Source organism: Plectropomus leopardus, chromosome 1 (genome assembly GCF_026936395.1).
Source record: "Plectropomus leopardus strain MGB_pleo_1.0 chromosome 1, ASM2693639v1, whole genome shotgun sequence".
Classification (NCBI taxonomy): domain Eukaryota; kingdom Metazoa; phylum Chordata; class Actinopteri; order Perciformes; family Serranidae; genus Plectropomus; species Plectropomus leopardus.
Window position 1 is genome coordinate 43533788 of NC_142176.1, and position 24303 is coordinate 43558090.

The 24303-nt window shown below is 46.2% G+C and overlaps 2 protein-coding genes across 4 annotated transcripts in view; one reads left to right on the top strand and one right to left on the bottom strand.

The window, feature by feature from the left end:
- LOC121942131 (uncharacterized) overlaps positions 1–24303 on the bottom strand; it is a 56191-nt gene that overhangs the window by 23447 nt on the left and 8441 nt on the right. For all 3 annotated transcript variants that reach the window (XM_088081632.1, XM_088081624.1, XM_088081640.1), the window contains exons 2-3: positions 21735–22005; positions 19279–19699 (exon numbers count right to left, since the gene is read on the bottom strand). In XM_088081632.1, the coding sequence (XP_087937758.1) occupies positions 19279–19699; positions 21735–21998 (685 nt within the window). In that variant the 5' untranslated portion in view covers positions 21999–22005. The remainder of the gene's footprint in view (positions 1–19278; positions 19700–21734; positions 22006–24303) is intronic.
- Positions 673–7162, top strand: LOC148190482 (uncharacterized). Its single transcript, XM_088081497.1, has 2 exons — positions 673–3899; positions 4018–7162. Exon 2 carries the CDS (start codon positions 5098–5100, stop codon positions 7021–7023), a length of 1926 nt encoding a protein of 641 aa, XP_087937623.1. The 5' UTR covers positions 673–3899; positions 4018–5097; the 3' UTR covers positions 7024–7162.

Consider the following 24303-nt stretch of genomic DNA (forward strand, 5'->3'; position numbering starts at 1 on the left):
TCACTCATTTAACGGGTCGTTTCACATCCAGGTCACAGTGGGTGTGTTTGGATTATGTAACAGAAATTACCCACTTGAGTCACAACATGCTAATTTGTGTCCCACAGAGTGTGAAAATACAAACATTAACATGGAAGAGACAACCTCAGAAATGAGCTCCATTTATCCAACTCACATTAACATTCGTTAAGTATGGACATGTTAATGGAAAGGTAAAGCCTTTCAGCATTCCATCAGACTGCTAGCAAAATGTTTACATTATAAATATTTCAACACTTTGCTTAAGTGGTAAATAGCTTATAAGAAAATGGCCACTATAGCCTTTAGCCTGTAACTTCACACAACAAACACACTGCAACAGTCCAATAGACACTACTAAGAACTTCCAGGAGCTGCACAATTATAACTATTTTATAACCTGTGTTTTTAAGTGAGCATACAAAGGACTGTTACTTTAAAGACTGAATAGATAAAACTCAGGGCAACGGCCTACACCCATCAACGTCAATACGTAGGCACAAAGTGTTGTCGCCGTCCATCATCCGTCTATGCCACTGTAGTAGTAAGAGCAAAATGTAAACAAATTGAGCCCTTGCTAGTGGCATTTATGTGTGTAAAAAAAGAGTCTTAAGGACTTCCGGTGGCGCCATGTTGTAGGAGACGGGGGGAAATCTCGCTCTCTAAAAAGTGATTGAAAACTAGCTAATTCAGGAAAAAAACCAGCAGAAATCAAATGTAAATTAAAGACAAGACCTAATAAGGAAAATGCGAACACTACATGCAGCAGCGCGACGAAGGGAGCAGCGCCAACAACAACAAAACACAATGGCAGAGACAGCGGACAAGACTGGATCATTTTAATGGAGCTACGCAAGCTAAGACAAGAGCATGGAGAGGCAGTAAACAAGAACAAGAAATCTTTGTCAAGACTTGAGGCTAATGTTAAGGAGAGAATAGCCTCGCTGGAGCAGCGTACAGTCGATGTGGAGGAAAAGTTAGGAGAAACAGAGGAAAGAGTGACACAGCTGGACCAAAAGGCTGAGTTAGAGGCTATGTCATGGTGCCTGCCTGCCTGCCTCCTCCTTCCCAGCTGCCAGTACTTTTCCACTCACCCTCCCTCTGCTCCACTCTACCTGCAAACCACGCCCACCTCTGCAACCTGCTGACCTCACAGCTGCAGCTCATCACCAATCAACCCTGCATATAAGCCACTCCAGCACACTCACTCACTGCCAGATTGTTCTTCTGCACTATGCGAGACTTTCCAGCGTTCTTCTGCCAGATCTTCCGACGCCGACTCTGCCTGTCCCCAACCAACTCTCCTCGCCTGTCTCCTCGTGTACCTACCTGCCTTCTGTCCCCGACCACGTGCTCTGTTTCGGCGTCTCGGAATCCTGACTGCTCTCCTGGTAACGTCTCCTCTGCCTGGCTTCGACAATCCTTCTGCTCTCTCCTCATCGGTACTGCTGCCATCGCGGATTGCTTTCTTGGTAACAGAACTCCTGCCTGCCCTCGACTATCCCCTCGACTATCCCTGAGCCGACGACGATCGCTCGTCGTCGGCTCGACGAGCTACGGGGCTTCCTGCTCACCAGCTGCAGCTGCTGCAAGGTTCGTCTCTTCTCCTCGTGGGATTCCCAGAGACTGTGTTTGGGCTCTCAGTCCGAAGAACGAACTTTCCACACCATTGACTTTGAGCAGATTAAACTTTGATTGTGTTGGTTTAAATAAAGTTTATAACCAACCGTCATTGAACATCAGAGTACTGCATTTGGGTCCAAAACACACCCGTTTCAGGCTAGTTGCAATGACTTGGAAGCAAGAGCAAGGCGTAAAAATGTACAGATACGTGGCATTGCAGAGGATTCTGAGAGAAACAAGATGGTAGGATTTGTTAAGGATTTCATTCGCTCGCAACTACAAGTTCCAGCAGACATGGATATCTGCATTGAAAGGGCCCACCGCTCGCTGGTCGCCAAACCGAAGGACAACATGGCCCCACCACGAGCAGTTATTGTTCGCTTCCTCGACTATCAAGTGAAGGAATTTGTCATACAGAAAGTATGGACACAAAGCATTACCGACGAGCAACGGACCATCTACTTTAATCATAAAAAACATAAAGGCATAGTCTCCCTATCCTGCGCAGCTGAGAGTGACTTTTGCTTCACTGCAGGAGGCTGCACCTCTGCTCAAAGAGATGAGGATCCAGGTGGAGGAAGAGGAGACAGAGAGGCTACAGAGGGTGATGAAACAGGGCAGCTGGACCACAGTGACAGGCAGAAAGGAGAAAAGAGGACCGCCACACATCACGGACGAGGACTTGCATGCTCTTTTTGAGTGAACTGGTTTATTAGGTTTACAAAGTATGAAGACAGAGCATGTATGGCAAAACACATTTAAAAAACAACAGTAATATTACTGAAGGATACATAAGCAACAGAGATACAGAGCTGCCTGACTAGAAAAAAAGATAAACAGGACTGAGCTAGTCAAAGGACTCATAAAATCTATAAAGACAATGAAAAAAGGTTTTGGAGAGTGAGACTTCAACTCAGTTGGAGTTTTAAGACCTTTAAAAAACATCTGGAAAGTTGCAAGAGCACTTAGTCCTAAACATCAGAGAGAATTAGCCACATCTTTCTGATTTGGGGAAATTGAAGGTCATGCTATTTTATAGTGTTTTAGTTCTTCACGAGATGCCTATTATCTCTTTTGCTGTGCTACATTTTGCACAGTTGTTTTTTATTGTTTTTATTTTACAGAGGTGCAGAGGTGGAAAATTTAGATTTAAAATTCAATGAGTAAGTTAAATAACTTTTCATATAATGTACATGCTGTTAATCACCCCATTAAGGGGAAGAATATGATGACTCAACTATAGAAAATGCAATGTTCAGTAGCTCTAACACAAGAAACACACTTAACCAAGGGGGAACACAAAAAACTGAAAAGGGAATGGGTAAATCAAGTATTTAATGCCTTATATGGTAAGAAGAGAGGCGTAGCTATACTATTAAATTAATCAGTACCATTCTCTGTTGAGAAAGATATTAAAGATAAAATGGGAAGATATGTAATGTTACTGAGCTCCATAGGCGATACAAATATATCTTTATTAAATGTATATTCTCCACCAGAAGAGAATGAGGTGTTCTTCAAACATTTAGCTAGTGTTATTACTAGTGAGGCAAATTGGATGATAATAATGGGAGGGAATTTCAACATAGTACAAAATGGGAAATTAGACAGATTTCACAGATTTGTGTGTAATTTTGGGCTGCTGGGATTTGTAGTTGTAGTACAAAAGACGGTAGATCAAAGCATGAAGTGAAGTAGCTGGGATCAGAAAGCAGAGTGATCTGTACGGAGGTGATTTGAAACTACAGCAACAAAGCTACATCAATTAAATATCAGCATAAAATGCCCACCAAAAAACGGACAGGATCAAGTGGCCAGTTTCGCCAGCAGACACTGGGAGAAACTCTCATGGAAAGCATGGCAAGGCAGTAAAGTAACTAAAACAACATTTTAAAGTGTATGTGGAAATAAATGATAATGGGGAGGTATCACCTTCAACTTAATGGGGGTGGGGGGGGTGCTGTACTAAGACGGAAAATCATGCAGACAAAGAAAGGCTTGAATGGCAAAACAAAGAAGATTAGAAAGTAAAATGGGAAAGCTTTTTGTGACTGTTTGTGAGTGCTTGGGACCATCTGTGTGTATGCTTGGGTAGTCTGTTCTGTCCTTCTGTGTTGCAGGGGCTGGGCGTGGCTTCCGGGTGCTGGAGCCTTGGGCACACTCTCTCACCTGCGCCTCATCTGCAATCATCTCCTTACACCTTAAATACTCCGGCTTCACCTCTCCTCAGCGCCAGATTATTGCCAACTACACAAGTGGTAGATCGGCCGTCTCAGTCTGAGATTCTCTCTGTGACTTTTTGATTCTCTCTAGTGTTTTTTGGATTTTAGCTCATTGTGCCTTTTTGTGTTTTCTCCAATGCCTCTCGTCTCCAAGCTCCAGCGCCTCACCACCCAGCCCCTCGCCTTTGTGTTCAGCCACCACCTTGGGTTGGGATCTTCACCACCCTCCACCTCACCAACCTTACCTGCCAATGCTGCCTGCACCATCTAAAGCCTCACCTGCCATCCGTGCCCGCATGGTCCCCAGCTCCCTTCCCCCACTACCATTCTCTTCCTCCTCATTATTCTAATTAAAGATATTGATTGTTTCTCCCTAAACCTGTCAGAGTGTTTGCTCATGGGTCCTCCCTCATCCATGGTTCCCACACCATCACAACCCTACTCTTCTTGAACTGAAAAAAGTTAGACAGGACCTTGAGGACCTATTGACTTATAAAGCAGAAGGGGCTCTTTGTTTTACAGGTCAAAAATATTATGAGATGGGTAACAGAGTCAGTAGACTATCAGCATTTCAACTTCAAAAAGCACAATCAAAAAGGAAAGTTTCATATATAGGTCACCCTCACTCCAAACAAACCGCGGTAAAACACAGAGATAGCAGAAGCCTTTGCAGAATACTATAAAAATCTGTATCATGACTCAGACTCTAATGACATAGATGGAAAACACAGATGTTTTTTTAAAAAAACTAAAGTTACCATCATTGTCAGAAGAAGAGGCATCAGACATGACACAGCCCATTTCATTACAGGAAATGTCAGATAGTATTAAAAAAATGAAAAAGTAATAAATCCCCTTGTACAGACAGGTTCATGGATGAATTCTACAAATGTTTCAAAGAGGAGGTCACACCAAATTTGTTCAAAGTCTTTAACTATGCTCTTTAATCTGGTGACCCACCGACATGGCCAGAAGCCATCATTATTAGTTATCATTATTTATTTATTATTTAGTTAATGAATCTAAATCTGTTGCAATTATGCTTTCAGGTAAATATTCAACAGAATTGGAGAAAAGGGTACATTTCAAATGGTCCAATAATTGTTTTAGACACTTGGGTATAATTATTACTTCTAATATATCACAACTTCTTGAGGCGAATTATGGGAACTCAAGGAAATCAAGAGGGATATAGCTATCGCTTAATTTGATAGGGAGAATAGAAACATTCCGAATGAATATTCTACCGAGATTAATATTTTTGTTCCAGTTGTTACCTATTAAAGTTCCTAACTACCTCTTTAAAACACTGGACAAAACAATTATCACGGTTCCTGCCTCTCATCCACCTCCTGCCACTCTGCCAGTGTTTTTCCACTCACCCTCTCTACCGGCTAGCCACACCTACCTCCTCTGCCACCTCGTCTCACTCACCTCTCAGCTGCAGCCTATCAGCAATCAGTGCCTGATAAAAGCCTCCTCTACACACACACACGTCGCCAGATCGTTCTTTCGCAGCATGCAAGACTTTCCAGCGTTTACCTGCCTGATCACACGAAGCCGACCCTGCCTGTCCCCGACCTGCTCTACAAGCCTGCTCCCTGGAGAACCTACCTGCCTTCTGTTCCTGACCACGTGCTCTGCTTCGGCGTTCCTGATCCACTTCGCTGGTTACGAGACCTCCGCCTGTCCCCGACGATCCTTCTGCCTGTTCCCCATCGGCACCGCTGCGTTTACGGACTACTCCGCCGGCTACGAAATCTCCGCCTGTCCCCGACGATCCTTCTGCCTGCTCCCCATCGGCACCGCTGCATTTACGGACTGCTCCGCCGGCTACGAAATCTCCGCCTGTCCCCGACCACTCTTCTGCTCTCTCCTCGACGGCACCCCCACACGTGTCGCCGATCCAGCGGACGACGGGATTTCCTCCTCGAAGGCGTCGAGTGCAGTAAGCTCCGTTTCTTCCCAACGTTTATTCACCAGAGACTCTGTTTGGGCGTTCCGCTCGAAGAACGGACTATTGCCATTACTGTTTCACCAGCATTGGTGCATTTTCTGTGTTGGTTTAAATAAACGTCATTACCAACTAGAACTGTTAATCGGTGTACTGCATCTGGGTCTACACCTCACCCGTTACAGTACGATCTGGCCAAATATGGACCCAGCAGAAAACACCGCTCTTCAGTCTCGTCTTGCCCGCGTGGAAGGAATGTTGCAGCAACACGAGGCTCAGCTCACTTCCAACGCGGCTGAAGCTCGCCAATCGGCATCAGCGCTGGAGCGAGCGCTAACCCAGTTAGCCACCCAGGTACAACAAATGGCTACCACCCTGACTCATCACACCCCTCCTGCTCCAGCTCCTGCTCCACCGCAGATGCTAACTCCTAACCCTGTATCCGAGCCCCGGGTGGGGGCCCCTGAACGCTATGCCGGGGATCCTGAGGGCTGCGGCCCGTTTCTAACAAACTGTTCAATCCTGTTTGCTCTGCAGCCACACACCTTCGCCACAGAGGGAGCCAGAGTGGCCTTTGCCATAAACCATCTCACCGGCAGAGCACGTTTATGGGGAACTGCGGAGTGGGAGAGAGGCACACCAGCCTGTGCCTCCTTCCAGGCTTTCGCGGAGGAATTGCGTAAGGTTTTCGGACCCATCTCAGCGGGACCTGACACCAGCGGAAGCCTCCTGAGTCAGAGACAAGGGAACCGAACAGTCGCAGACTTTGCCATTGACTTTAGAACCAAAGCCCGGTTGAGCGACTGGAACTCGGCGGCCCAGTGTGACGCCTTCCTCAGCGGGTTGGCTCCCTACATAAAAGACGAGTTGGTGTCGTTCGACCTCCCTGGTTCATTAGATGGGCTCATTGAATTGACCACGAGGTTGGACAGACGGATCCAGGCCAGAAGGAGAGAGCGGAGTCTGGAGGGAGCCAATCATCGGGCTCCCAACCACCAGAATGGGATACCCGCTGCTTCTGCTCCCCTGCCCGATCACCCCTCGGGAGCAGAACCCATGCAGGTGGGTCGCACCAATCTGACACCTGAGGAACGAGAGAGACGCCGACGAGGGAACCTCTGTCTGTACTGTGGCCAGGGCGGCCATTTTGTCTCTCGGTGTCCGGTAAAAGGGAGGGCTCAGCAGAAGACAGGGGCATTCTGCTGAGCCGATCCATACAGTCGAACTCTACTCCTGATCAACGGCCCCTGTTTCACGTCCAACTTCAACTGACGAGAGGATCTCACACCCTCGCAACTTTTATTGACTCTGGAGCCGACGTCAACCTCATGGATGAGGAGCTCGCCCGGCAGCTGGAGATCAAGTTGGACCCTCTTCCTCATCCTATCCCGGCTAGTGCGCTGGATGGCCATCTCCTGGGGAGGGTGACACACCAGACTACCTCCATCTCGATGCTTCTGTCTGGTGCGCACCTAGAGACAATCAGGTTTCACATTCTGAGATCTCCACGCATTCCCCTGATCCTCGGTTATCCCTGGCTTCGCCGCCATAACCCCCACATCGACTGGTCCACGGGGTCCATTTTGGATTGGAGCCCCTCCTGTCACCAGGTCTGCCTACGACAAGAAATCACGCCTGTGCCGCCTGCCAGTTCCTGTTCCACTCCTGACCTCTCTAAGGTGCCTCCTGAGTATCATGATTTCCGGGAGGTATTCAATAAGACGAGGGCTACGTCATTGCCTCCGCATCGACCCTACGACTGTGCCATCGACCTCCTGCCCGGCTCTGTTCCTCCCAAGGGGTGCCTGTACTCCCTGTCAGCACCAGAGAGAGAGGCGATGGACACATACATCGGGGACGCCCTGGCTTCCGGCATCATTCGTCCCTCCTCGTCGCCCGCCGGTGCTGGTTTCTTCTTCGTGGGTAAGAAGGATGGTTCCCTGAGACCCTGCATCGACTACCGGGGTTTGAATGACATTACTATAAAGAACCGCTATCCTCTACCCCTCATTGCTTCTGCTTTTGAACTGCTCCAGGGGTCCACCATTTACACCAAGCTAGATCTCCGCAACGCCTATCACCTGGTTCGGATCCGTGAGGGGGACGAATGGAAGACAGCATTTAATACCCCCACAGGACATTATGAATACCTAGTGATGCCTTTCGGGCTCACCAATGCCCCGGCAGTTTTCCAGGCTCTCATCAATGATGTTCTCAGAGACTTCCTCAACAAATTTGTATTCGTGTACCTGGATGATATCCTGATCTTCTCTCGCTCGAAGCAAGAACACATACACCACGTCCAGACAGTCCTGCAACGGTTGTTAAAGAATTCCCTCTTCGTGAAAGCTGAGAAGTGCGAGTTCCACGCCTCCTCAGTTCCCTTCTTGGGCTACATCATTGGTCCTAATCGCATGGAGATGGACCCTGCCAAGGTCTCGGCGGTTACCTCCTGGCCGGTCCCTGACTCCCGCAAACAGCTGCAACGGTTCCTGGGGTTCGCCAACTTCTACAGGAGGTTCATCCGTGGCTACAGTGCGGTGGCAGCACCTCTCACTGCTCTCACCTCCTGCAAGGTTCCCTTCCGTTGGTCACCTGACGCGGAGGCAGCGTTCCAGCTCCTCAAGAGACGCTTCAGCTCAGCTCCCATTCTCCTGATCCCGGATCCCGAGAGACAGTTCGTGGTGGAGGTGGACGCTTCCGATGTGGGTGTGGGGGCTGTCCTGTCGCAACGTTCTGCTGAGGACCAGAAGCTTCACCCCTGTGCTTACTTCTCCCGACGATTGTCACCGGCAGAGAGGAATTATGACATCGGCAACCGGGAGCTATTGGCGGTGAAGTTGGCGTTGGAGGAATGGAGACATTGGCTGGAAGGCACCAAGACCCCCTTCCTCGTCTGGACAGATCATAAGAACCTCGAGTACATCCGCTCAGCCAAGAGACTCAACTCCCGCCAAGCCCGGTGGGCCCTGTTCTTCGCAAGATTCACATTCACCCTGTCATACCGACCTGGTTCCCGCAACATCAAGCCTGATGCCCTGTCTCGTCAGTTTCTAATTGGGGAGGAGGACCTCCCCAACCCGGACAGTATTATTCCCCCTTCTCGTCTCCTGGCCGCCCTCACCTGGGAGATCGAGGAGCGTGTAAAGGCTGCTGTGGAGGACCAGCCGGGTCCTAGCTCGTGTCCCCTGGACCGACTCTTCGTTCCCCAGCGGTTAAGATCTGAGGTCCTGCAATGGGCTCACAGTTCTCGACTCACCTGCCACCCCGGGATCACACGGACCAGAGAGTTCCTACAGCGGCGGTTTTGGTGGGCCACCATGGATGAAGATACCACAGACTTTGTAAATGCCTGCCCTGTCTGCAATCAGAATAAAGCTCCTCGGGGAGCTCCTGCCGGCCATCTACAGCCACTACCTGTGCCTCATCGCCCATGGTCCCACATTTCTCTGGACTTTGTAACCGGTCTGCCACTGTCGGGAGGCAACACCACTATCCTGACAGTGGTAGATCGGTTCAGTAAAATGGCCCACTTTGTGCCTTTGCCCAAGCTCCCCTCTGCCAAAGAAACCGCTGAGCTGCTCCTAGAGCATGTGTTCCGGCTCCATGGTCTCCCTTCTGACGTGGTTTCTGATCGGGGTCCCCAGTTCACCTCTGCATTCTGGAGGGAGTTTTGTCGTCTCCTGGGTGCCTCCACCAGCCTGTCCTCCGGGTACCACCCGCAGTCAAATGGCCAGACGGAGAGAAAGAACCAACAGATGGAGACGGCTCTTCGGTGTATGACGTCCAAACACCCCACCTCCTGGGCTTCGCAACTGCTGTGGGTGGAGTATGCCCACAACACCCTCACCAGCTCTGCCACTGGCCTGTCACCGTTCCAGTGTGCTTATGGGTTTCAACCCCCCCTGTTCCCGGCGCAAGAGAAAGAGACTGTTTACCCCTCTGTTGAAGCCTTCATCCGTCGTTGTCGCCGGACTTGGACTCAGGCCAGAGCCGCCCTGCTGGGAACTGCAGATCAGAACGCCAAGGCAGCCAATCGTCAGCTGCTCCCCGAGCTCCTCCTTACCTGGTGGGGCAAAAGGTGTGGCTGTCCACCCGAGATCTCCCCCTGAGGGTGGAATCCAAGAAATTGGCTCCCAAGTTTGTCGGGCCGTTTCCCATCGAGAGGGTGATCAATCCGGTGGCGGTCCGACTACGGCTGCCCCGTACTATGCGGATCCATCCCGTCTTCCATGTCTCCAGACTCAAGCCTTTCAGAGACAGTCCCCTGCAGCCTGCCTCTCAGCCTCCCCCGCCTCCACGCATCATTGATGGGGCTCCTGCTTACACGGTGCACCGCCTGCTCCGCTCTCGTCGTGGTGGGAGGGGGCTCCAGTACCTGGGGGATTGGGAGGGGTACGGGCCGGAGGAACGGTCATGGGTCCCGGCTCGCCAAATTCTGGATGCTCGACTCGTGGAGGACTTCCATCGTCTGCATCCGGACCAACCCTCCAGGCTCGCCTCGACCGGAGGGGACCCTGGTTCTGTTCCTCGTCCTGCCCCTGTGTCTGCACCATCTGAAGGTGACGCTGTGGTTTCTGCCCCGGAGGGGAACGGTTCCCTCTCGGAGGATGAGGGAGGTTTTTCGGACGTCTCTGGGGAATTCTAGCCCTCCTCCTGGCCCCCTCCTCCCGCCCTGCTCCTGTGGCCTCGTTTTTGGGACGTCGTGGGCCGTCCCTTGGGGGGGGGGTTCTGTCATGGTTCCTGCCTCTCATCCACCTCCTGCCACTCTGCCAGTGTTTTTCCACTCACCCTCTCTACCAGCTAGCCATGCCTACCTCCTCTGCCACCTCGTCTCACTCACCTCTCAGCTGCAGCCTATCAGCAATCAGTGCCTGATAAAAGCCTCCTCTACACACACACACGTCGCCAGATCGTTCTTTCGCAGCATGCAAGACTTTCCAGCGTTTACCTGCCTGATCACACGGGTCGACCCTGCCTGTCCCCGACCTGCTCTACAAGCCTGCTCCCTGGAGAACCTACCTGCCTTCTGTTCCTGACCACGTGCTCTGCTTCGGCGTTCCTGATCCACTTCGCTGGTTACGAGACCTCCGCCTGTCCCCGACGAGCCTTCTGCCTGTTCCCCATCGGCACCGCTGCGTTTACGGACTGCTCCGCCGGCTACGAAATCTCCGCCTGTCCCCGACGATCCTTCTGCCTGCTCCCCATCGGCACCGCTGCATTTACGGACTGCTCCGCCGGCTACGAAATCTCCGCCTGTCCCCGACCACTCTTCTGCTCTCTCCTCGACGGCACCCCCACACGTGTCGCCGATCCAGCGGACGACGGGATTTCCTCCTCGAAGTCGTCGAGTGCAGTAAGCTCCGTTTCTTCCCAACGTTTATTCACCAGAGACTCTGTTTGGGCGTTCCGCTCGAAGAACGGACTATTGCCATTACTGTTTCACCAGCATTGGTGCATTTTCTGTGTTGGTTTAAATAAACGTCATTACCAACTAGAACTGTTAATCGGTGTACTGCATCTGGGTCTACACCTCACCCGTTACAACAATATCAAAATTTGTATGGCAAAACAAAAAAGTGAGAATTAAATATAGCACTCTCCTTTGTTCAAAAGAGAAGGGAGGTTTAAATTTACCCAACTTAAAAAAAATACTACTGGGCAGCACAACAGCGCTATTGTTATGTGGTTAACTAATGACAAAGAAGCTATCTGAGTGGAAATGGAACAGAAGTCGTGTTAAACGTTATCTTTAGAGGCACTTCTATTTCTGACAGAAAAAGCACAGAAAGGAGTGAAGATTATGAATGACTGTATTAAGGGAACAATGAAAACGTGCAATACTACAAAAAAAAATAGGAAGATCCAACTCCAATTACAAAAATAGCGAGAAATCCAGACTTTAAACCCTCCACCATGGATGCAGGTTACAACATATGGGCAGATAAAGGCTTAATTTACATTGTGCAAATGTTCACAGGACAGTACTTGAAGTCATTAGAACAACTTAAGAAGGAATTTAATTTTCTAGCACAAGATTTTCATAAATTCTTGTAAAGAAGGAGTTATCTGCAGAAACATAAAGAATGGGATAATATTTGCAGAGCACCATCCAAAATAGAAGAAGTATTTATGTATTTTGTAGATAATGAGACTAAGCAAGGGGTTATATCAAAGATTTACAAGGCGTTGCAACATGAATCTGAGGATAACAACTTAAGAGTTAAAGAAAAATGGGAACTGGAAACAAACATCATAACAGATGAAAAATGGGAGGATCCTTTTTAAGAGGGACATAAATAAACAGCCAATTGTGGAGGGAGTTTGACTGGAAAGTCAAAATGAGATATTTTAACGCCATCTATCACTTCAAGATACAGTAATACATCAGAGTTATTCTGGAGAGGATGTGGGTTGGTTGATGATTTTACACATATCTTTTGGGACTGCCCAATGCTTGTTGAATTTTGGAAAAACATACAATAATAAATAAATAACATTTTAGGCGTCAACTTGAATATGGATCCTTCATTTTTTCTTACTGGATGTAGCTCCCGACAATCATTCTGACAGAGACTTGATCTCCTTTCTGAGAATCTTGCTTTTAACAGCAAAGAAAACTATAACAGCAACCTGGTTAAAGCCACAGCCCCCCAGTTTGATATAATGGAGAAACAGACTAAAAATGCTCTCAATATGGACGAAATCACAGCAAGACTACAGTTACAAACAAATAATTTTTTAAATAAATGGAAACCCGTGATTGTCACCTCTAACACCATTTAAAAAAAAAATAAATAAATAAAATATATATATATATATATATATATATATATATATATATATATATATATATACACACATACACATATATTTAATTATTATTATTATTTTAAATCACTTGTGCTTTAAATAAACTGAAACAAGTTTGTTAAACATATTGAATTAGTCTTAAGATTAGGATATACAAAATGGTGACATTTCTGAGTACGTTTGTAGATTTGTAGTCAGGGAGATAAATAGGTGCATGTGTGAAGAAGTATGCGTCTATATTGATATAAATATGTGTAAGTATGTGTGTGCATGAGTAAACATGTAAGCGAATATGTTTTGAGTATGAATGTATGTCCAGCTGAATGTTAATGTAAGGGAATATTCCCAAAAACTACTGATGGAAAGGAAATGTGAAAAAAAGGATAAGAAACACAGACAAGCATAATTATGTGAAAGGCATCTCCTATTGTGTGTGTTTTGTGTGTGAAGTAATTAAAAGAATAAGTTAAAAAGGTCTGAAGAAGAGGAGGAGAATGTGGACGCAGTCGTGGCTGAGGAAAGAGGCCACGCCAATTCTACAATGAGAGCTCAAAGTGATTGTTAGCATCTACTAGCATTTAGCACACTGATCAGTGCATCATTTCATGCTGCATTTCAATTGGTTGGTTAGCAGACATCAGTCATAACAGCAGTCACACAGTAGGTGGGTTTCCATTTCCATCCCCAACTGCGCAATTTGAAATTGTGAATATAAAATATGTCTAATGGAAACACAAAAAAACTCCCATTTATGGCAAAATTTTTACGCTACCATGAGGTGGTATTTCAGGCAATTCTAAAGAGCCATTTTTTGAAAAGCTGCAATGGAAACACTTTTTTGGCTTTTCTAGCTCACATGATGCTATGGCTATGTGCTTCTCAGTAGGAACTGGCTCCCTCATGATGCAGCAGGAGCTACAAGAGGTGTAATTGCATCGCATAACCCAAAAGTTGAGTGTGTCATCTGGAAGTTTTGAATCGACATTTCCTCTGTGAAATTATCGACTATCACCTCCCAGAAATCCCTCATACGTGGCCGCTCCCACATATAAGGGACTTGCCTTTCCATTATGGCTCCATAACTCGCCCTCGACTGGAAATAATGACGGCTAGTGTGGTGGCTGCAATAGAAATAAAGCTGCTAATGTTTTGAACGTCCATCACCATGCTTTTTGGAATATTATCACCAGAGGAGAACTCGCAGAACATCATTCTGTGGACATTTTTCGACATTTGATTGTCAGCATTTATTGCCATTCTGAAAATATTGCTAACTTTTTGAACAAATCTGTAATGGAAACCCGCCCAATAAAATGGTCATTCCAAATTTCTGACACTGTCAGGAACTCCCTGGCTGTCTTTGATCGCAAGACTGTGATAATGGCAATGGCTGAGCCTCTCTCACTGTGCGTCGTAGGACCACCGTTTTAGAGCCACGACCAAAGATATCGCCATGTTCCTGTCACAATGGTCATCTTTCATCTGCCCAGAAATCACACAGTGCGAGGCAGCAGGAGGGGGAGGAGGGATATGATTTTTTTTTCAAAGATTATCTGTCTAATGCCCTTGTTTCAGAATATAGTGACAGATTAAGTAAAGATGACAAAAAATCATTGTATTGTCTTAAGTATCTCTTTAATTGTAATTTAACTGGACAGTTAGGTATGTTATTTGATCTATTTATTTGCCTTTATAAGTAGGGAGGGGATTGCGGGAGGGGGCAGAGGGGAGGGAAGAGAGGGAAAGGGGGAATGATTAAAAAAAATAAAAAAACATAAATCTGTAATATTGTACCTTACTAATGTGATTCTTTAAATAAAATTTGTTAAAAAAAAGTCATTTTCATAAGACTTACTGACTGTATCTTTACACCTAATCAAATTTCAACAGTTGACTTTAACAATTCAGCCCTGCACAGTTGTCATGATATGGAAGAAAACTGATTGACAAAAAAGGTTCTTATATGGGACAAACAAATGACTGCGCCTTGGTCAAGAGATGTACACGCATTGTTTAGTAACTACAGGTTTGATGAGGTATTTTTTAAAAATGAAAACAAATCAACATTTGTATGTTCAGAGATTCTGTGCTTACTTAGTATAAAGAGCAATGAGCTGGTGATAAATTGATATAAACTGCAATCATTTAGGATGATAAACATGAATATGGGACTGAGAATTATGTCTAATATAATTTAACTAAAAAGCAAAGATCCCTCTGTGCTTGGCTGAGATCTGGTATTTTACCACTTATGGTTGAAACTGGACAGTGTATGAATTTAGAATTTAGCAGATTTTAGCAGTTTCATTTTGTTTTTTTACTGCCCCTTTTTATGTGGACCTGCGCAAATTTTTGTTTAGTAAGATAAAAACAGATATTGATTGAGTACATTTGTATGATGAGATGATGATGGTTTAGGTGTTTATTTAAATATGAAACATTTAGATTAGCTCGTTGTCTAAGTAAACTGGAATTGCAGTGTTTGTCAGTTACGGCCCAAATCTCTGGAACACACTGCCTATAGACATCAGAGAAGCCACAACACTAAATATTTTTAAAAAACAAAAACACATCTCTTCACTTTAGCCTTTAACTAGTGCTTCACATTTTGCTTCACACTTACGCACTGCTGCACTTCTTTAAAACCTTGTATTATCCTTACTTTTATGCATTTTTTAAACTCTATTTAGTCTTATTTCTATGAATATTATCTCAATGGGTTTTATTTTCCATCTTATGTTATGCGTTCTGTGTGTTTAGGATTACCAAGTGGGTTTTATCCATGTGAATATGTGTTCTATGCTTATCTTATTTTATTTTAACATGCTGGTTTTCTTTTGTCTTTATGTCTTCTATGACTTTTGATGTTAAGAACTTGGTGCATGTAATGTCTTTCTTATAAAGCATATTAGGCTCACAAGTTTATTATTATTATTATTAATAATAATATCAGGAGAAAGCATAGGAGATGAGAAAACAGTCTCTTTTTCAAGATAAACTGTAGGTTTGTCCATCCCATCCATTTTCTTCCGCTTATCCGGGGTCGGGTCGCGGGGGCAGCAGCCTAAGCAGGAAAGCCCAGACTTCCCTCTCCCCGGCCACTTCGACCAGCTCTTCCCGGGGGACCCCGAGGCGTTCCCAGGCCAGCTGTGAGACGTAGTCTCTCCAGCGTGTCCTGGGTCTTCTCCTACCGGTGGGACGTGCCCTGAACACCTCACCAGGGAGGTGTCCTGGAGGCATCCTAATTAGATGCCCGAGCCACCTCATCTGGCTCTTCTCAACGCGGAGGAGCAGCGGCTCTACTCCGAGCTCCTCCCGGATGACCGAGCTTCTCACCCTATCTCTAAGGGAGAGCCCAGCCACCCTACGGAGGAAACTCATTTCGGCCGCTTGTACCCGCGATCTTGTTCTTTCAGTCACTATCCAAAGCTCGTGACCATAGGTGAGGGTAGGAACGAAGATCGACTGGTAAATCGAGAGCTTTGCCTTTCGGCTCAGCTCCCTCTTCACCACGACAGACCGGTGCGGCGTCCGCATTACTGCGGACGCCGCACCGATCCGCCTGTCGATCTCCCGTTCCATCCTTCCCTCACTCGTGAACAAGACCCCGAGGTACTTAAACTCCTCCACTTGGGGCAGGACTTCGTCCCCAATCCGGAGGGGACACGCCACCCTTTTCCGGCTGAGAACCATGGTCTCGGATTTGGAGGTGCTGATTCTCATCCCAGCCGCTTCACACTCGGCTGCGAACCGATCCAGTGAGAGCTGAAGGTCGCGGCCCGATGAAGCCAACAGGACCACATCATCTGCAAATAGCAGAGACCCAATCCTGAGGTCACCAAACCGGACCCCCTCAACACCCTGGCTGCACCTAGAAATTCTATCCATAAAAGTTATGAACAGAATCGGTGACAAAGGGCAGCCTTGGCAGAGTCCAACCCTCACCGGAAACGAGTTCGACTTACTGCCAGCAATGCGGACCAAGCTCCGGCACCGGTCATACAGGGAACGGACAGCCCGTATCAGGCAGTCCGAAACCCCATATTCCCAGAGAACCCCCCACAGGACTCCCCGAGGGACACGGTCGAATGCCTTCACCAAGTCCACAAAGCACATGTGGACTGGTTGGGCAAACTCCCACGCACCCTCAAGGATCCTGCCAAGGGTCCAGAGCTGGTCCACAGTTCCACGGCCGGGGCGAAAACCGCATTGCTCCTCCTGAATCCGGGGTTCAACTATCCGGCGGACCCTCCTCTCTAGTACCCCCGAATAGACCTTACCAGGGAGGCTGAGGAGTGTGATCCCCCTGTAGTTGGAACACACCCTCCGGTCCCCCTTCTTAAAAAGAGGGACCACCACCCCAGTCTGCCAGTCCAAGGGCACTGCCCCCGATGTCCACGCAATGTTGCAGAGTCGTGTCAGCCACGACAGCCCCACAACATCCAGGGCCTTGAGGAACTCCGGGCGGACCTCGTCCACCCCCGGGGCCCTGCCACCGAGGAGCTTTTTGACCACCTCGGTAACCTCAGCCCCAGAGATAGAGGAGCCCACCCCCGAGTCCCCAGGCCCTGCTTCCCTAACGGAAGGCGTGTCGGTGGGATTGAGGAGGTCTTCGAAGTATTCCTTCCACCAATCCACAACGTCCCGAGTCGAGGTCAGCAGCGCCCCGTCGCCACCATACACAGTGTTGACGGAGCACCGCTTCCCCCTCCTGAGATGCCGGATGGTGGTCCAGAACCTCTTCGAAGCCGTCCGGAAGTCGTTTTCCATGGCCTCGCCGAACTCCTCCCATGCCTGGATTTTCACCTCGGTGACCGCCGCTGCCACACTCCGCTTGGCCTGTCGGTACCTGTCTGCTGCCTCCGGAGTCCCACAGGCCAAGAAGGCCCGATAGGACTCCTTCTTCAGCTTGACGGCACCCCTCACCGCCGGTGTCCACCAGCGGGTTCGGGTGTTGCCGCCCCGACAGGCACTGACCACCTTACGGCCACACCACCGGTTGGCCACCTCAGCAATGGAGGCACGGAACACGGCCCACTCGGACTCAATGTCCCCAGCCTCCCCCAGGACATGGTCGAAGCTCTTCCGGAGGTGGGAGTTGAAGCTCCTTCTGACGGGAGACTCTGCCAGACGTTCCCAGCAGACCCTCACAATGCGTCTGACCGGCGTCCTCCCCCACCATCAGAGCCAACTCACCACCAGGTGGTGATCGGTTGACAGCTCCGCCCCTCTCTTCATCCGAGTGTCCAAGACATACGGCCGCAAGTCCAACGATACGACTACAAAGTCGATCGTTGAACTGCGGCCTAGGGTGTCCTGATGCCAAGTGCGCATATGGACACCCTTATGCTTGAACATGGTGTTCGTTATGGACAATCTGTGGCAAGCACAGAAGTCCAATAACAAAACCCCACTCGGGTTCAGATCGGGGGGGCCATTTCTCCCGATCACGCCCCTCCAGGTCTCACTGTCGTTGCCAACGTGAGCGTTGAAGTCCCCCAGCAGAACGAGGGAGTCCCCAGAAGGAGCACTCTCCAGCACCCCCTCTAAGGACTCCAAAAAGGGTGGATACTCTGAACTGCTGTTTGGACCATAGACACAAACAACAGTCAGGATCCGTCCCCCAACCCGAAGGCGGAGGGAGGCTACCCTCTCATTCACCGGCGTAAACTCCAACGTACAGGCACCGAGCCGGGGGGCAATAAGTATTGCCACCCCTGCCCGGCGCCTCTCACCAGTGGCAACTCCAGAGTGGAAGAGAGTCCATCCCCTCTCGAGAAGACTGGTTCCGGAGCCCAAGCCATGCGTCGAGGTGAGGCCGACTATATCTAGTCGGAACTTCTCAACCTCGCGCACCAGCTCAGGCTCCTTCCCCACCAGAGAGGTGGCATTCCACGTCCCCAGAGCTAGCTTCTGCAGCCGAGGATCGGACCGCCAAGGTCCCCACCTTCGGCTGCCGCCCAGCTCACATTGCACCTGACCCCTACGGCCCCTCCTACGGGTGGTGAGCCCAAGGGAAGGAGGTCCCATGTCACCTCTTCGGGCTGTGCCCGGCCGGGCCCCATGGGTAAAGGCCCGGCCACCAGGCGCTCGCCATCGAGCCCCACCCCCAGGCCTGGCTCCAGGGGGGGGCCCCGGTGACCCGCGTCCGGGCGAGGGGAACTCTGGACCACTGATTGTCATCATCATAGGGGTCTTGTGAGCTACACTTTGTCTGGTCCCTCCCCTACATTGCGTGTCCCAGTGTAGGTTTGTAAAATTTGTAAAATGTATTTTTCGTGTACAATTCATATTTTGCAAGACTATTGGTCATATATTATTTTGTAACTTAATTTATTTTACGTACTTTTTTTAAAAAAACTTTTTTATCTGTAAAACCAGATGATGACACATGCTTTGTATTGTGATGGTGTTTTTTAATCCCATACGAGAAGGGCCAGACTGGCATGACAAAGAAGTGAAAACTAACTAACTATGGAGACCAAAACCAGGCTGTAAACATGATTATTTCTGCTGTGAAGTTGAACATTTTAACATATGGTCTGTGGGGATTAACTCACTTTTGGAGCCCGCCCTAACTGGCCACTTTATGGATATAAACTCATATATACTGTATGTATTTATCCACAGTGCGCATTTCAGACTGACCTGAAGTGTTTTTTGGAGAACCTTCTCTCAGGATCTCCAGCGCCATGAAGCCGAAGGCGTTGAGTCTGTAGTTGAAGCTGACGTAGACCATCTGTGTGTCAGCGGCAAGCTTCTCTGTGGGCGAGTAGCCCGGCTCTCCTCCACTGAGTACGTGCAGGTATCCTCCGTGGATCCACACCATGACGGGCAGCTTGGCATCAGGCTGCAGCGTTGGCGTCCACACGTTGATGAAGAGGCAGTCCTCCTGGCCCATCACCCTCCCCGTGCTCGTCATTGGCCGCACCTGAGGGCACATATTGCGGAAGTGGCTTGCGTCCTTTACTCCGCCCTTGCACACCGGTGCAGCTGGAGGGGCCCAACGCAGGTTACCAACAGGGGGCGCAGCATAGGGCATGCCCTTAAAGGAGTAGGCTCCATTTTTCTAAGAAAGAGAAATTCACAAATGACATTAACCTCTCGAAACCTGAGGCAACATCACTTTTCTTGTGCTGCTTTCAGACGCCTTTCAAGTATTTAAACCTGAGCACACTGGTGTGATTTCTTTAGAAAATGTGAAAAAAAGGCTATGAGCAACTTGGTAAGAAAAGTTTCCAAATGCAAGAAATCACTAGATTTAAAAAATGATCTTAAAAAACCTATGGAAAAATGTCTGGGGAAAAAAAGATAGGGAAAACTCTATTTAAAATGATCATAATCACATACTTAAAATTATTTTACAAAATTCTTAGAATTTTTAAACACCTTTGCCTGGGGCGTCGGTGGCTCAGTAGATAGAATGGGCGCCCCATGTACAGAGGCTGAGTCCTCACCACAGCAGTTGTGGGTTCAACTCTGGCCTTGGCCCTTTGCTTATAAAGCAAATAAAGGCCAAAAAAGCCCAAAAAATATCTTTAAAAAAAACCCCAAAAACCCACCTTTGCCAAGGTCATTTCCTTTTATTTTAACTCATTTTTTTAACACATTTTCATTGCTCATAACGTTCTTTCCATGGTTTTGAAAGAAATGAAGCCAATTTGCTTAGGTTTCAAAGAGTTAAATAAAGCTGTAAGAGCAAAAATACACAAACAGATGTTACAAATAGCTGTTCATAACATGTAATAGTAAAACATGTAAAAGTGATGCATGGATGTGCTTTAAGCTGATATTTACAGCAGATTTCATGCTTTTATTTGATTTTTTTTTTTTAACCTTTATTTAATCAGGAGTAGTCCCACTGAGAATCAAAACCTATTATCTGACTGAGTCCTGGCCAAATGCACACTCCCTCCTCCAGTTGACTGTAATAGTATTTTGTAAGAACGGGGGAAAAAATCGTACCAAAGTATTGCAATATTTTGTGTGGCAATATTGAATCGATACATGGAAACCAAATATCAATTTTTTTATCATACAGTTTATTCATATTGCAAATACAAATTAAACTTTTGGTAGCCAACTAAAACAATAGCATCAATTGTTTTTTTTAGTCCACTAGATACATTTTGCTGCAAGAAAAATGTAAAAGTGAAAAAACATCTTTAATTTTTTTTCTTGGTAGATAAAACAAGTTTTCCTTTGGAGACATAACTTACAGATGAAAAGAGCTAATAAACTGCATTATATCACAATATGTGTCATCACTAGGGCCCGACCTATATGGGATTTTTGAGACAGATACCAATACTGATTTTATAGTAAAAAAAAAAATCACCGATTACAGATATGGCAACCGATATAGTGAATTTTTGAGCTGGAATGAAAATAGATAATTTTTATCTGGATTGTGCACTGATTTTGCACTGATCTGACTATGTAAAAGTATTTAGAGGGCTGCTTTCTTTAACAAACAACTTATTTTAAACAATTTACTTATTGAACATTACACACAAACAAAAATAAAGAATAAATAGAAAATAAACATCTGTACTGTATGTGTTCAGCATCAGTTTTTGCTGACCAATTAAATAAAGAATATAAAAACAAAATACACATCAGTACTATATGGTCTTTGCTGACCATTTAAATAAAGAAAAATACAATAAAATAAATAGTTAAATTAACATCAGTAATGTTCAGTATCAGTCAATTGCTGACTATTTCTAAATCACGCAAGCATCGCATGTCTGTAAAAAAAGTTTTCTTATCGGCACATATCGGACAAAATATACGCTGATATGCTCCGATATGTCTGTGAAAGGCTCATATCAGCTGTTAATATCGGTTGACCAATAAATCAGTCAGGCTCTAGTAATCACTATACTCAGCATTTTGCATAATGCAAAAAATAAAATATAATTGCAATAATATTGTATCATGACTAAAGTTTTATGATAATATCTTATCGTTGGACCTCTGGTGGTTTCCTCCCCTTTTATTTTGTATATGTTATATGGTGATTCATATTTCTTTTTTAAGGACGCCTGTCCAGCCAATGGACTGTATATAAAAAAAAAACATGAGTCCATGTCTAAACTCACATGTCTTCCTCTGAACTCTCCACAGTCCGTCGACACCTCGGCAATCCCCGGCGGCAGCGTCTGGGCGATGTATCCCAGGTAGGTGGCGAGAGAGAGCAGAGCGAGCACAGCAAAGCAGATGAGGAAGATGCAGCGTCTGGAGAGCACCAGGAGCGGGCTGATGTAGTGTCTGTGACGGACGTACTGCACCTCCTCCTCGTCCTCCTCCTGCACCAGGTAGCGGTACTCAGTCCTCTCCGGGACCTCGAACGCATCCTCATTCATCTTCACTCTGAGACAGAAAACAGGAAATTCAAGTCCAGCTCACCCCGACATCAGATCAGGATAGTTTACTGAACAGATTTACTTTACCTTAATGCACAAAAGATGATTAAACGACTAATATCCCTGTATGATGCTGCTGCAGTCTTTGCATTAATGTGATAGTACTCTGTTCAGATTTTAGCTGTGTTAAAAGTTTAACAAAAAATGTACAGCTTGGACTTGATAGCATTGCCATCATGATTTTTCATAAAAGTGACTCTGGTATTAACTCAGACCTAAAAACAACAATTTAAACTGTCAGGACATTTAGGGACCAAGGTGCATGTGTGACAGGGCTGTCCGTCACCAGACTTCCCCTTTAATAATAACCTTCTTCTTTCTGAAAAAGGCTGAATGCTGAAATGCATCGAAGAATTAATATATAATCATCAATCATCAATCATCGCCAATAAAATAATGGCATTTTTACCTTTTTCCTGAAGACCAGTGCCTTGTTTCTGTCCTGTTTTTACTAAATATGTTCATGCCCTTCACCATAGAGCACTGTCTTTTGTGCTGTTACTAGTTTCGAGAAGCTCTCCTGTTTTTTTTTTTTGCTTTTCAATAATAATAATAGCTTGATTTTTGATTTGACCCAAGGACACTTTACAAATGAAGGTAGAGAGAAATAACACAGAAAAATAGATAGTGGAAACAATGTTTGCTGGGGATAACAGAATGAACAGGAGGCCTTGGTGACAAGGTGGGTTTCCGAGAGTTTTGGGGTGAAGTGGGGGGGGCTTTGGGTTTTATTCCTGCCCCAAAGTTAAGGGGGGTAGCAACCCCCCAATCCTGAAATACTGTGGTAAGATCTGACCGTTCTGCAGTGGCAATCAAAGCCTATCCTATATTGGTATATTAACAGTAATTTAGTGAGACATTTTTTCACTGACAATTTTTGTGTGCAACATATCTGCAAACTACACAGGTAGGTCTATTATTCATTAAAAAGTACTTTAAATTAATAAGTAGCCACGCGGCCCGATGATGAAGGATGCAAAGCTATCTAACATCACAGCTGAACAGTTTCGCTGTGATCCCAACATGTCCCATAACTTCAGAGTGTTGAAAAAAGTCATTTCATGAGAGACCAGGACAGCGTTTAGTGGTTGAACACACTGTCACAACATTGTTTTTCTCTTGTTCAAATATAGCAGGGTTAGCCCCTGAAACCTGCCCAATTTGCTTAATCTCTTTTAAAAGCATGAGAGAAAGGACATGATCAACTTCACACATAAATTACCCAAAATTAAGCAAGAAATTCGTAAAAAGTTACAAGAAAATTACCTCAAAATTTGTACACAAAAAAGAAAAAGGTAAAAGGTAATGGCTTGAAAGAAAAGTGCTGAAAATGTGAATGTAATTAACTTAAGATATATATTTATATTATATATCTCTCTGTCTTTCTTTTTTCTGTCTTTTAGTTTGTTTTTTTTTTTACTAATTTTAACCTAAGCACTTAAACCACATTTAAGAAAAATGACAAAGAAATTTACCTTGTACCTTATTTTCTCGTCATCTCTCTTGTGGTTTGCAGTACATCTCTTTCCAAGTTGCTCGCTGCCATTTCAGCCAAGTTTTCAAAAGAAATCAAACCAATCTGTTCAGGTTTTAAAGATTTAAATGCACGAGAAAAGCATGTTCCATGTAGCTGGCATACATGGAAGGAGAGACGGAACGCGGGGAGAAAATGCAGGAACATAATTGTTGGTAAACAAAACATTGCACATTTGCACATATTAGAGCTACAGTGCTTCAACAGCTACAGAAATATATGTTCCATTATGTGGAAAGTTATCTACATATTGCTGTAAAAATGAGTTCCATTAATTTTTCCTTAACTTTCAAGGGAATTCCATGACTTTTCCAGGTTTGCCATGACTCTAACCCTCATGGTCCCCAGTCTGACTGCTGCATTTCAAAGCTGGTCGACCTGAACAGCGTACAAGGAAAGGTGTGTTTCTGTGTGTGTGGGTGTGTGTTTGTCTTTCACAATAAGCCACATAGTTTTGCTGTCAGTAAGAGGTTAGAGTCGACTGCTGCTGCTCATTAGTCATTAGTTCTGGAGGCTTTGATTGCAGGTCAAGAGGGACTAGTGAATACAATCTTGAAGATAAGAATTGTTTTAGTATTAATATGTTTACACAATGTAATAAAAAGTTGAATTGTTGTGTTAGTCTGACTAAAACTGGACTTTTAAAATACATGAAAAGATGTTAGTCAGACTGAACTCGGCCTAAACTGAATTTCTCGGAACTATGCGGTT

Bases quoted from the DNA above. Each gene is read 5' to 3' on its own strand.
- LOC148190482 (XM_088081497.1), top strand. From the start codon at position 5,098: ATGAATATTCTACCGAGATTAATATTTTTGTTCCAGTTGTTACCTATT.